The 13,140-nt window shown below is 45.7% G+C and overlaps 1 protein-coding gene across 3 annotated transcripts in view; it reads right to left on the reverse strand.

Annotated features, from left to right (window-relative positions):
• Window positions 1-13,140, reverse strand: part of KNTC1 (kinetochore associated 1) — a 422,937-nt gene that overhangs the window by 141,088 nt on the left and 268,709 nt on the right. For all 3 annotated transcript variants that reach the window (XM_029571458.1, XM_029571459.1, XM_029571460.1), the window contains exons 41-42: window positions 7,306-7,434; window positions 723-839 (exon numbers count right to left, since the gene is read on the reverse strand). In XM_029571458.1, the coding sequence (XP_029427318.1) occupies window positions 723-839; window positions 7,306-7,434 (246 nt within the window). The remainder of the gene's footprint in view (window positions 1-722; window positions 840-7,305; window positions 7,435-13,140) is intronic.

Consider the following 13,140-nt stretch of genomic DNA (forward strand, 5'->3'; position numbering starts at 1 on the left):
ACGGTCACCGGCCGGTGCCCGATGCTGGCGCAAACTGGACGGCACCTGTTTGGACGACGTCAATGCAATAGATGGTGTCGGAGTTTGGGAACGAAAGAGAAGTTCCATTTTCTCCATTATGGCTTTGCGACCTTTTGATGTCATTAAGCCACATTTGGTACAAGTCAGGACATCATGCTCGCACCCAAGGCACATTACACAGACTTTATGAGGGGCTGTTATGGACATGGTGCGAGTACAATCGGGCACCGATAGAACCCCGACACCATGGCTTTTGAAAAAATTGAGCAGCGATGTGGTCAACGGCCAGTAGGCCTTGAGGGCCAAACTTGATGGGAATCGACCGGAACCAGGTAAAAAACTTACTGGAGTACTGCGGGAGCAAAAATTCGAAAGGGGGACCCCTGTAGGGTATGAAAGTTTGTAGTAATTCCATGAGGAAAATTCCTGTCAGGAATCTCTATGGAACTACTTAAACCGCGTGGCTATTGCTGCGTGGAAAAAAGAAGACTGAAGGGGGACCCCTGCTGGTTGCAGGGTTAGTGCCATCCTGGGCATGCCCAGTAGGTGCCAGTCAAAGTTCTAGAAACTTTGACAAAAGTGTTCCGTGACTGGGCTCCATCCTGTGATGTCACCCATATGTGAGGACTACCATCCTGCTTGTCCTGTGAGAAATGTCATCTTCTAAATTGGCTAAAAGAGTTTTAATAATAAATACTCACTCCAAATTCACTGAGCTGGATGCCCCACTCTGCATCAGTTATTACATCTTGAAATTTCTGTTTTTCTTCTGCATCATCATAAAGATTGGTTAAATGGGCTCCAACCTTAGCTACTGCCTAAAGCAAATATGTAGGAGTGCATCAGTTTGTTAATTCTCTTATAAGTTACGTGCTAATGATTAAGGACGGGCAATCTATATTTAAATTATTTTAAAAGCTAAAGATGAAGATCAAACACTTTAAGAACACAGTTCTAGCCTTTTTTCACAATGTGTGCTGGTCACGGAGGTTTCTCATGTGTTTCAAAACGAAAATTGGTTCTTACCTGCTAATTTTCGTTCCTGTAGTACCACAGATCAGTCCAGACTCCTGGGTTTTGTCTCCCTTCCAGCAAATGGAGACAGAGAAAGTTTCACAGGCACCACCTCTTAACCCAGTGTGCCACCTGCATCTCCTCAGTATTAAAACAGTACCCAAGCAGAAAATACTTAATCAAAACGATTTCTAACAAATTAATTCTACTACATCCCCCTGAACGAGCAGAAGACAAGGAAATTTTTAATTCAGAACTATAATTACATTTAGAATATATCCGAATAGAAATAATGAGAAATCTGTACCATTCTTCATTTTCAGATTAATCAGAACTATTAAAGACTCTCCAAAAAACTCCTCTTCCCCCCCCCGGGCAGGACTCTGGACTGATCTGTGGTACTACAGGAACAAAGATTAGCATATAAGAACAAATTTTCCTTTCCCTGTACGTACCCAGATCAGTTCAGACTCCTGGGATGTACCAAAGCTTCCCTAACCGGGGTGGGACTTTGCGAGTCCCACTCGAAGAACACTTTCACCAAAGTTGTTGACGTTCAATTGGTAGTGTCTGGCAAAAATAGGTAAAAAGATTTCCAAGTAGCCGCCCTGCAAATCTCTTGCGGCAAAACCAATTGGCACTCTGCCCAGGAGGCCGCCTGCGAACGAGTAGAAGGAGCTCTTAACCCCTCTGGGACAGGCCAACCGCAACAGATATATGCAAAACCAATGGCCTCCTTCAACCAACGTGCTATTGTGGCTGACACTTTTTGACCCTTTATTGCACCACTCCATAGCACAAAAAGGTGATCCAACAGCCGAAAACAGTTTGTGACTTCTAGATACCGCAGCAAAGCCCTCCTGACATCCAGACGCCTCAATTTCCTTGCATGAGGCATATCAATCTCCAGATTTGTAAAGGCAGGAAGCTCCACCGACTGACTTAAGTGGAACATGAAACCACTTTTGGCAGAAAGGAAGGAACCATCCTCAGCGAAACTCCGGAATTCGAAATCTGCAAAAAGAGTTCCCTACATGACAGGACATGAAGCTCAGACACTCTTCTGGCTGAACAAATCGCTACCAAGAAAACTACTTTCAGAGTCAGATCTTTTATGGTGGCTCTCTTAAGAGGCTCAAATGGTGCCTCACACATACCACTAAGAACAAAATTAAGGCTCCAAGAAGGACACACCTTACAAACAGGGGGATTCAAATGCTTCACCCTGCGAAGAAAAGGCACCACATCTGAATGCGCAGCCAGAGTTGTTCCATGAATCTTGCCCCTCAAACAGCCTAAGACTGACACCTGCACTCTCAGGGAACTAAAGGACAAACTTTTTGTTAGACCTCTCTGCAAGAAAGCCAAAATCTGCGCCACCGATACCTGCCGAGGAAGAACCCCCTGCTCCATTCACCAAGACTCAAAGACTCTCCAAACCTGGACATCTGCCAAGGAAGTAAAGGTCTTGCGAGCTCGTAGCAGAGTAGAAATAACATCCTCCGGATAACCTTTCTTCCTTAGTTGCCTCTTTTCAAAAGCCAAGCTGCTAGACAAAAGCGATCCTCTTGATCTGAAAATATAGGGCCCTGCCATAGAAGATTTGGTAGATGGCCCAGCCTCAGGGGTTGTCCACCGCTAGGTTGACCAGATCCGCAAACCAAAGCCTTCATGGCCACTCCAGAGCCACGAGAATCACCTTTCTCTTTACTACCTTGCCCACGAGAGGCCATGGAGGAAACACGTAGATCAGAACGTCATGTGGCCAAGGAAGCACCAGGGCATCGACCTCCTCTGCTCTCTTCTGTGACTGAAGAAATATGGTGCCTTTGGCATTCCTCAGAGTTGCTATCAGATCTATGTGAAGAGTGCCCTATCTGCGAGAAATGAGAGCCACTGTATTCTCTGATAACTCTCATTCTCTGGGATCCAACAGTTGTCGGCTCAGAAAATCCACTTGCACGTTGTCGGACCATGCTATGTGTGACGCCACTAACAAGGCCAAATGCTGCTCTGCCCAGGACATCAGCATCTCTACTTTCAGAGCTACCGGCCGACTCTTGATTCCTCCCTGACGGTTGATGTAGACCACTGTCATCGCATTGTCCGAAAGGACTCAGACTGCCCTGATACACAGAAGAAGAAGAAACTTCTCCAGAGCTAATCGCACTGCTCTTGTCTCTAGACGATTGATGGACCAAGTTGCCTCCTCCGTTGACCATTGGCCTTGTACTGACTAGGACTGACACACAGACCCCCAACCGGTGACACTGGCGTCGGTGGTCACTACCACCCATTGAGGCACTTCGAGGTCCACCCTGCACCCCAAATGGTCTGGGCAAGCCACCAGCCAAGACTGGACTTGGCGAATTCTGTAAGCGGAAGTGTAAGATGAAACTATTCTGACATCGGATTCTAGCGGGATAACAATGCTTTCTGTAGAGGTCTCATATGAGCAAATGCCCATGGGACATGCTCCAGAATTGAGGCCATGAAACCAAGGACCTGCAAGTAATCCCAGACCCCAGGTACTTGGATGTCCAACAGGTGCCACACTTGCACCTGCAGCTTGACTATTCGCTCCTCCATGAGAAAGACCTTGCTCACACAGGTATCGAAGCACACGCCAAGAACTCCAGAACCTGTGAAACAAAAAGGTGGCTCTTGGTCAGGTTTACAACCAAGCCCAAGGATCTCAAGCAGTGCAAAACCACTTCCACCGCCTGTCTGCAAAATTCCTCCAACTTTGCTCAGATGAGCCAGTCGTCCAAATATGGATGAACCAGCAGCCCCTCCTTGCGGAGGGCTGTCACTACCACCACCATCACCTTGGTGAAAGTCCTCGGAGCCGTGGCTAGGCAAAACGGAAGAGCACAAAATTGAAAATGTTTTCCGAGAATCATGAATCTGAGGTATCTTTAATGATCCCAGCAGATACCAATGTGAAGATAAGATTCCGTCAAATCCAGGGAAGCCAAGAACTCCCCACTGCGCAGACAGACTGAGAGTCTCCATCCGGAAACGTGGAACCTTGAGAGCCACGTTCACCTTCTTCAAATTCAGAATTGGGCGGAAGGGTCCTTCCTTCTTTGGCACCACAAACTAAATGGAACAATTTCCTGTCCTCCACTTCTCCCAGGAAACAGGAACAATGGCCCCCAGCATTTTCAGCCTTTGAATGGTCTCCTGAACTATCAGTTTCTTCACTGGCGAAACACAGGGAGATGCCATGAAAAGGTTTCTTAGAGGCTGAGCAAATTCTAAAGCATAGCCTTGTCCTATTACACTTAGAACCCACTGCTCAGACGTTATCTTGACCCACTCTTCGTAAAAAAAAAGTCAACCGATGACTGGGACAGAGGAGTGGGATGGTCTCATCTCATTGTGCTGATTTTGGTTCCGCTAGACCCTTAGCCAGAACCATCTTGGTTCGCTCTACGTCCATGAAAGGACTACAACCTCTCCGAGGTTTGTCTCTGGCCTGAGCCTGGAACCCTGCTCTGATGGAAGCGCCTTTGGCCCCAAAAGCGAGAGTGAACTGGCGGAAAATTTTTGGCCCCCTTAGGCGTGTCTTCCGGTAGCTTGTGCACCTTATTATCACCAAGTTGCTTTATCAGTTGTTCCAAATCTTCTCCAAAAAGGAACTTGCCCTTAAAGGGGAGCACTCTAAGCTGAGCCTTAGAGGAAAAGTCCGCTGACCAGTTTCGCAACCACAAGAGCCTCCTAACCGAGAGTGCAGACACCATTGTCCTAGAAGAGGTATGAAGCAGATCATATAAGGCGTCAGCCCCATAAGCCACCACTGCCTCTAATTGTTCTGTTGCTCGGATTCTTGGGGCGAGAGTTCTCTGGCACTCTGTAACTCCTGTACCCATCTCCGGCTTGCTCGAAGCATAAAACTGCTACACACCACAGCTCGGATGCCCCGGGCCGAAACCTCAAATATCTTCTTGAGGTACACCTCGAGCCTTCTATCCTGGAGATCTTTTAGAGCCACCAAACCAACCATTGGGATCGTGGTTCTTTTCGTGACTGCCAACAAGGAAGCATCCACCTTCAGTACCTTCAAGAGCTCCAGAGTTTCCTCCGGCAAGGGATAAAGCTTGTCCATAGTCCTGCTGACTTTAAGGCCTGTCTCAGGAGTACCCACTCCCTGATCATTAACTTCTGAACCATCCTATGAAAAATCCTGGCCGAGCCCCGTAAGCCCACCATGACTAGATCTACCGCGTCCTGGTCCGGCTCCACCTGTGGAACCGCTATTTCCAACTTTGCCAGGATGTGCGGGAACATAGGACCCAGCTCTTCTCTCTGAAAAAGGTAAACGACCTTAGGATCATCCCTGTCCATGGGAGGAATTTTCCATGGCTCCTTTCTTGATCCTGACCACTGAAAGGAGGGGAGGCACCAGGAAGACCATCCCCCGAGAGCACCCTGTGGTTGGACTCCTCAGGGGAATAGTCGTCAGTGGTACCCCGCACGCAGGACCCTTGAATTTCTGGGCCCTTGTGGTCCCCGACATTTCCGACCGCCTGGGCACTTTATGGGCAGCCCCTCAGAAAGTCTGTGCCTGGGGAGCAACTCTGCTTGGACTTTAAGTCAGATATGCTTTATGCAATAAAAGCACAAAGTCCAGGGAAAAACAAGGACCCCCTAAATTCCCCTCTGGGGAATCGGGATTTTCACCAGACTGCTCTTCTAGGACCTCCCGGGCCTCATTGGGGCTCAAATTGGCAGGCGATAGCACTGGTAGGCGATCCCCTCCCCCTCTCCTCAGCAGCCTTAAATGGCCACCATTCCTGCGCTCAATGGGAATGGATTGGCCTCATCCTTTGGGGCAGCCAGCAACCTACCAGGGCTGCGCTGCCTATCCGATGCCGCTACAGCATCCCAGAACGAATCTTTCCCCCAGAGAGGCAGCAGGAGCATCGGCTAGCCCAGAAGAGCTCGAAGATTACTCTCCACAGGCAGAGCAGCGGTTCGTGCACGGCATGGCCAACGTGATTCTGACCACACGGCAGGCACAGATACAAGCAAGCAGGATCGAGAGCTAGGATCCATGATAGCGCTGCCTGAGCACCCTTCCTCTGGTGGCACCAGCAACAGGGCAAGCAGCCACTTTCTTGTCACTTCCTATCCCTTATTTTTTTAAAACTTTACAAAGAAACAAGTGACAAACTGCTTTCTCTGAAGAAAAGTGGCAGCGGCTTCTCACAAACCTTGCTGAAGGGGAGGGAGCCGGACCACCAGCTGTCACCTCCGGTGCACCAGAAAAGAGCAATTTGGGTTCCCAACTCCTCCTCATCCACAACCTGCTACCAAGGGGGATGGTCCCACCAGGACATGCCAACCCCCTGGGAGGAATTTTTTTCTTCTTCTTTTCTTGCCTTTTTTTTTTTTTACTCAGGTACAGAACCGCAAGTTTTACACCATCTCCATCTGCTGGAGACAGAAATATTGAGGAGATGCGGGTGGCACACCGGGTTAAGAAGTGGTGCCTGAGAAACTTTGTCTGCTGGAAGGGAGGTAAAACCTAGGACTGATCTGGGTACTTTCAGGGAATGCATCTCTCTGAACATTGATATATGATCCCAGTGCATATTGTATATTGATAATCTTATATTCAAATTTTAAAAAATAATACAGAAAACTCAGACAGTTTTACCAATATTTAATAGCCAAGAAACAAACAAATTGATTAAAAGGTTGTAGATGGGCCTAACCATGCTTATCTAAACAATCTGTATCTACAAACAGAAATTTTTTTTTAACATAGTAAGGACATAAAATATTAAGAAGCCATCTGATAAGTAAAGTCTTTGCAACTGTTTAATATTGGCTGGTACTATCTGCTGCAAAGACAAGCTGGAGCAAGTCAAGCCTGAAATTAACTTTGTTGCATTCTAGTTTGCTATTCCCAACTGCCTGCATGATGTCCATGATCACTGCCCCCCCTCTCCCCGCCCACAATGGACCAGGCTGGGTCACTATTGGTCAGCCTGAGGAGCACACCAGCATGATTTTAGGTGGTGGGGGAGGGAGGAGAGAAAATGGAGGAAGGCAGTTTCAGCAGCTGCAGACCCATCATTGCACCATCCGCTTGTCTTTTGAAACAATATTTATATCCTTAGAACACAGTAACATAATTATGGGAAAATAAGAACTTCTTGCCCACTCAGTTGCTCCAGCCTCCAGTGATACTGAATACCTCCTTTGCCTTTACCACTACCCTCTGTCTGCAAGCCAGCAAAACATTTGCTCCACACCTACCAGAATTTTTCTATAATTCTGCCACGTGTTGCTGATGACATTCCAAAGCTTCTCAAACACGTTTTTCTTGGGTAAAAGGGTGCAATAACCCAATGCCAGATCATGGTCCACCACACGACAATTGAACAGCTGTGTAAAAATGAAACAACCAGATTCAGAAGCGGTCTTCAAATATTTCAATATAATTAAAATTGAAGGGACATTTTGCCTTACATTTGATTCAACAGCACCTTTTAATTGTGTCAAAATGTAATGCACTGAACATAACAACATACTAGTGAGGGCAGAAAAGGACCAAAGGGTCCATCCAGTCTGCCCAGCAAGCTTAAGGTAGTAACTGCCACTTTGTGCAGGTTACTCCCATATTTCTCTTAAGGGTAATAACTGTCGCTCTGTACAGTTATCCCCCCAAACCTTATGATACCCATAAAACTTTCAGCTAGTAACATTTTTTACTGGGTGATGCGCTTTCTTGAAAATTCAGACAGTTTTGCTGGACGTCCTTTACCTTATGGACTTGCCTGTAGAAGCAGTCCTGTGCTTTTTCCCTTATGTCTGCATATCAGTACCCTAGATCACAGAAGTCGTAACTCTCTTGGTTGTTGTCCAAATCCAATTCCACCTTTCCCCCTGCCATTGAAGCGGGGAGCAAGGTTTCCATTGCACTTAAGGCATCAAGGCCTTTTGATTAAGGGTAGTAAACTCCATGCTTTCTGCTAAGGGTAGTAACTACCACACCAGCAAGTTACCCCCATGCACGCTTTCTTCATTTCCTTTAGGTTTTGGCCATAGAAGCAGTCCTATGCTTTTTCCCTTATGTTTGTGTATCAGTATTCCAGACAGTAGAAGAAGTCAGGGCCCTCGGTTATTGTCTGAATCCAATTCCTCTTTGCTCCCCTGCCGTCTGAGCAAGGAGCATCTGTTAAGGGAGGTAACTGCTGCACTAGCAAGTTACCCCCCTACATACTATCCTTAATTTCCGTCCTCTAGCCATTTAAGCGGGGAGCAATGTTGGAATTGCATTGAAAGCATCAAAGCTTATTGGTTAAGGGTAGTAATCTCCTTGCCTTCTACTAAGGGAAGTAACCACCACACCAGCAAATTGCCCCCTGCATGCTTTTCTCAGTTCAGCTCTCTAGCCTCTAGAGAGCCAGTGTTTATCTCATGCCCCTTTAAATTCTTTACTGCTTTCATCTTCACCACCTCCTCTGGAAGGGCATTCCAGGCATCCACCACCCTTTCTGTGAAAAAATATTTCTTGATGTTGGTTCTGAGTCATCAGCTCTGGAGTTCAATTTCGTGACCCCTAGTTCTTTTGTTTTCTTTCCAAAAGAAAAGGTTCAAAGTTCATGCATCATTAAAACCTTTCAGATATCTGAAGGTCTGTATCATATCTCCTCTGCATCTCCTATCTTCCAGGGTATACATATTTAGATACTTCAGCCTCTCCTCATAGGTCTTCTGATATAGACCCCACATCATTTTGGTCGCCCTTCTCTGGACTGCCTCCATCCTGTCTCTATCCTTCTTGAGATAGGGTCTCCAGAACTGAACACAGTACTCCAGGTGAGGCCTCACCAGGGACCTGTACAAGGGCATTATCACCTCCTTTTTCTTACTGGTTATTCCTCTCTCTATGCAGCCCAGCATTCTTCTGGCTTTAGCTATCGCCTTGTCACATTGTTTCAATATCTTCAGATCAATAGACACTATTACCTCAAGATCCCTTTCTTGGTCTGTTCACATCAATCTTTCAACCCCCATCATATACAGTTCTTTTGGATTCCCGCACCCCATGTGCATGACTCTGAACTTCTTGGCACTGAATCCCAGGATTCAAAACAGGAAGAAAGCCCTAATTGGGGTAAGGAAAAACAACCTTGGGAATCACGTGATCCAGTTTAATAAAAGATTCAGTTTAAATTTAATTGTGAGCCAAAGAAGTGTCTAACAGACCTTTTTCTGGACTTTTTTTTTGACTTTATATATTCTGTCTTTTGTGATTGGTCAGGCACTTCAAATTGGATTACATTCAGGTACTGCTGACATGGCATCTGGGTTGACTGTACTTTAAAAAATGTAAAAAGGTATGAAAACCAATAAACTCTGACCCATTCTGAATTATTTTAAATAGTTTTGAATCATTTTTGACCTGAAAAACCAGTGCAGCACTGCTCAGGGCAACACTGGTGTTCTTAAATGTAATAGTTTAAAAGAGAACAATTTTTTTCTTCAGTTGTTAGTTCTGGGAAACCTGCCAGCGCTTTAAGAGTGATTTATGTTCCAGACATGGCAGAGTTCCCAGAGTCTGCAGCAATGGACTCTGAATAAAACAATGATGATGTCTTTTGACCATTTACAATTAGGATGGACACATACCTATTGCATATTTAAACATTAGAAGCATTACAAGCTCTTTTGTCAATTAGATAGAGTTACTATACTAGATCAAAGCACACAGGTGTCTTGACGTAGTGTATCTGATGCTATATTTTCTTGTACATTTAGTAGTTTAGTAACTTACAAGGTTAGAAGATTGCTAAGTTAGCTGATTATGGGCTTACTATAAACTGTTAAAAGTCCACAGCAAAGAAGATATATAGACGCTAGGGTCCAGATATTGGTGGCTGCTGCTGTCCTATTCTAATCACAGCACGCCTGAGGCTTTGGCAAGAATTTTAACTATTTTGGTAAGCGATCACTTTGAATTTCATTTTTGTATCATATGACTTGATCTGACTTAATTAACTTTATCATCAATTGAATTTAATTGTATACTTTTCTGATGTAAAATAAAAATGATATTCTTTTGAGAATAAATAAGTCTGAGTGGTTCTGATCTCATAAAAATAATTAACTGAGCTCAATAAATGCATTAACTCTCAGGAGCTCTAATATGTTAATTTATGTGACATGGTTTTCTAATGTCAGGACGTAACCTTTAATGGGTAATCCGTTAATAATGTCTTTCCACTTAGACACTGCAGGCATTTCCCTGCTCCCAAAGGGCTTACAATCTAAGTTTTGTACCTGAGGCAATGGAGGGTAAAGTGACTCGCTCAAGGTCACAAGGAGCAGTAATGGGACTTAAACCCTGTCTTCCCAGGTTCTCAGCCTGCTGCTCTAATCACTAGGCTATTCCTTCACCTTCAGTTCATGCTTCTTGTATTTTTGACCTGGCGATTTCTTTCTGTGCCTTTAGGTTCCTGCTCAATCCAAAACCCACAGTTTGGATCCAGATCCATGAGCCTTCATTCAGCACTACCAGGGACTTTCAATCATCGCAGCAACAGTCTTCTGCTGGGGGAGAATACACCGGGCCTGCCATCATGAGACTTAAAACCGGCTATCAGTTGTCAGACCGAGACTCCCTCTTCTCCTCTCAGTGGTTCTGAAAGTCGCCTACATAATTTCCCTATTCCCAGCCGCCCTGAGCTGTGAATTGAACAAAGTCCCCTGGCACGGCACGGCACTACCTCTGAACCAGCAGGCCAGCCCTGCGCCTTTCTTTCCAATCATGGTCCCCAACTACCAAATGGTTAGAGCATGTCCTGATGATCCAAGTACGATTAGAAAGGCAGATAAGGAGGGTCGACTAGCCATTGTCTTGGTGCCCTTTCCTTTAAAATTTTAGTTTCACTTGCACACAGCCAAGTTTAGAAGAATAGATTTGATTTTATACAGGAGGGTCCAAGGTGGAGAGAGAGAGATGGGTCTCCAGAGGGAGAGGGGTTTCTTATGGGACAGTTTCTTAAATATGGTGTTGTTCTTATGGGACAGTTTCTTAAATATGGTGGTGTTAATCCAGTGCAATCTGTTTATAATATTCTCCAATAAAGACAATTATATAAAAAAAATTAGTTTCAGTTTATAATGGCACAATATCTACACAATGTTAAGCACTACTGTGTGCTATTACACACTGGTACTTCAATATACAGTAAACATTTTCAACACAGTCATTCCAGTTTTGCCTCATCTATTAACTCTAGCCCACTTCTCTACAACACTTGGATGCAAATAGCACTGAATAAAATCTTACAACAATATCCATAGGTATACCAAAGAGAAAGTGACGCATTTGCCCTTGTGGTTTCCACCAAAATTAACTTCTTTTTTCTTTTTTTTTCATAATCTGGGTACCTTTCCGGGTTACCATTAAGCCCTGGGAATAGACCTGCTAGTGCAGTTCGAGAAATATAATTAGGGGAGGATCCATTCAGTGGCAGCCCTCCCATGGCAGGGCTATAATGGATATCTCTGGCAGGAGGTTTTATAACAGCGCTCTGCAAAGGGCTCTGGGGGCAGTGTAAGTTGGAAGTTATAGAGAGTAAGGTTGAACTTTATCCTGAGTTACGTTTTGGGCCTACCTGGAGCCTTGGAAACCATCTCAGACCCCTCCAGGGCAGGTCAGAGCTCCTCTGCTGTTCTCTCCACATGAGATTGCTCAGGGACTGATTTGGATTTTGGACTTTTGAGAAAAGGAGCCCTGCTGAAGGCCTGGATCTTTACGAGGCTCAGGGATTGGGGAACCCCGAGTTGAAGATGCCCAGGTTTAGGGAAGACCTGCCCCTGAAGTGGTGGTGACCTATTGCAGAGGACCTCCGAGGTTATCTATTTTGGGAACAAAGAAGTAATTTTTTTCAAGATCTGGGAGGAAGTGGTTTTTCTGCCCCTCTTCCTAACCATCAGTGGACCTGCAGTTCCATCCAGGATCCATTCCATCAGGGATCCTCATTGCAAGAAAGGACAACTAACTGTGAGTAAGAAAACCAGCTGAAATAGGAGAGGACGCCCATTGGGAGTCTTCAATAAACCCTGGGGATATAAAGACATTAACTCTGTGTATTAAGATAAGATTTTTGCCACCTGGGAAGGGTTTGTTCCTGCCCACTCAAGAAGCTCTAACCTAAGGGGCCCACTGCTCAACCTAAGCCAGGAGGGTGGTTAGATTTCTGGCCTTACCAAAGACTCTTGCACAGATAGAGGCTACAAGAATTGTACACTAAGTGAGAGAAAGAAAGATTTGTGGAGCTAGAAATCATTTTTATTGAGCTGCCAAACTAACTTATTTACAGTAAAGTATTCCTTTTGGACACTAATTCAATTATTCCTGCACCTTCTTTGGGCACACAGCACACAGTGTACAGAAATTCATGTCATCCAGGAAGTTCAGGAGAGGAGGATATTAACCTTGTTGCGGGAGCGCTAGGGAGCAATCCCGATTCTGGGGAGATGTGTGCTCTTGGACTACGACGCAACTGCAGAGAGGAGCTCCGTGAAAGTGCCGCGGCAGGCAAGACGTGTCCAAGCATGGGAGGAGCAGGCTGACCACCGAGTCCTAACCTCTGCCGAACCTGCACGCACCGGTAGAGACCCAACTACGCAATGCTGGTCTCTGGGGTAGCTCTCCGGCCACTTGATAGCCCTTTCGGACCTGCCACTGGGGAGCGGCAGATGCGGCAGGACGGACAGAGGTGGAGGACAGGCGATGGTACTGGAACTTGAAACAAGACGAGACCTCGGACTTGGACTAGGCTCGAAGACTTGAACAAGTCGAGGATGCTGGAGACTCAAACGAGATGAGGACATGTGGAGCTTAGGACTCATACGAGATGAGGACGCTTGGTACTTGGAAGCTCAGACGAAACAAGAACATGTAGAGCTTGGGACTCAGATGGGACGAAGACATGAGGTAGCTTGGAACTCAGATGAGACGAGGACATGAGGTAGCTTGGAACTCAGATGCAAGACGCTCAGTCATGGATGAAGATCAGAGGTGGATTCTAGAGAATCAGGCAAGGGTTCCAGATACTCCGATGGGGACTTGGAACT

Source organism: Rhinatrema bivittatum, chromosome 11, assembly GCF_901001135.1.
Source record: "Rhinatrema bivittatum chromosome 11, aRhiBiv1.1, whole genome shotgun sequence".
NCBI lineage: Eukaryota > Metazoa > Chordata > Amphibia > Gymnophiona > Rhinatrematidae > Rhinatrema > Rhinatrema bivittatum.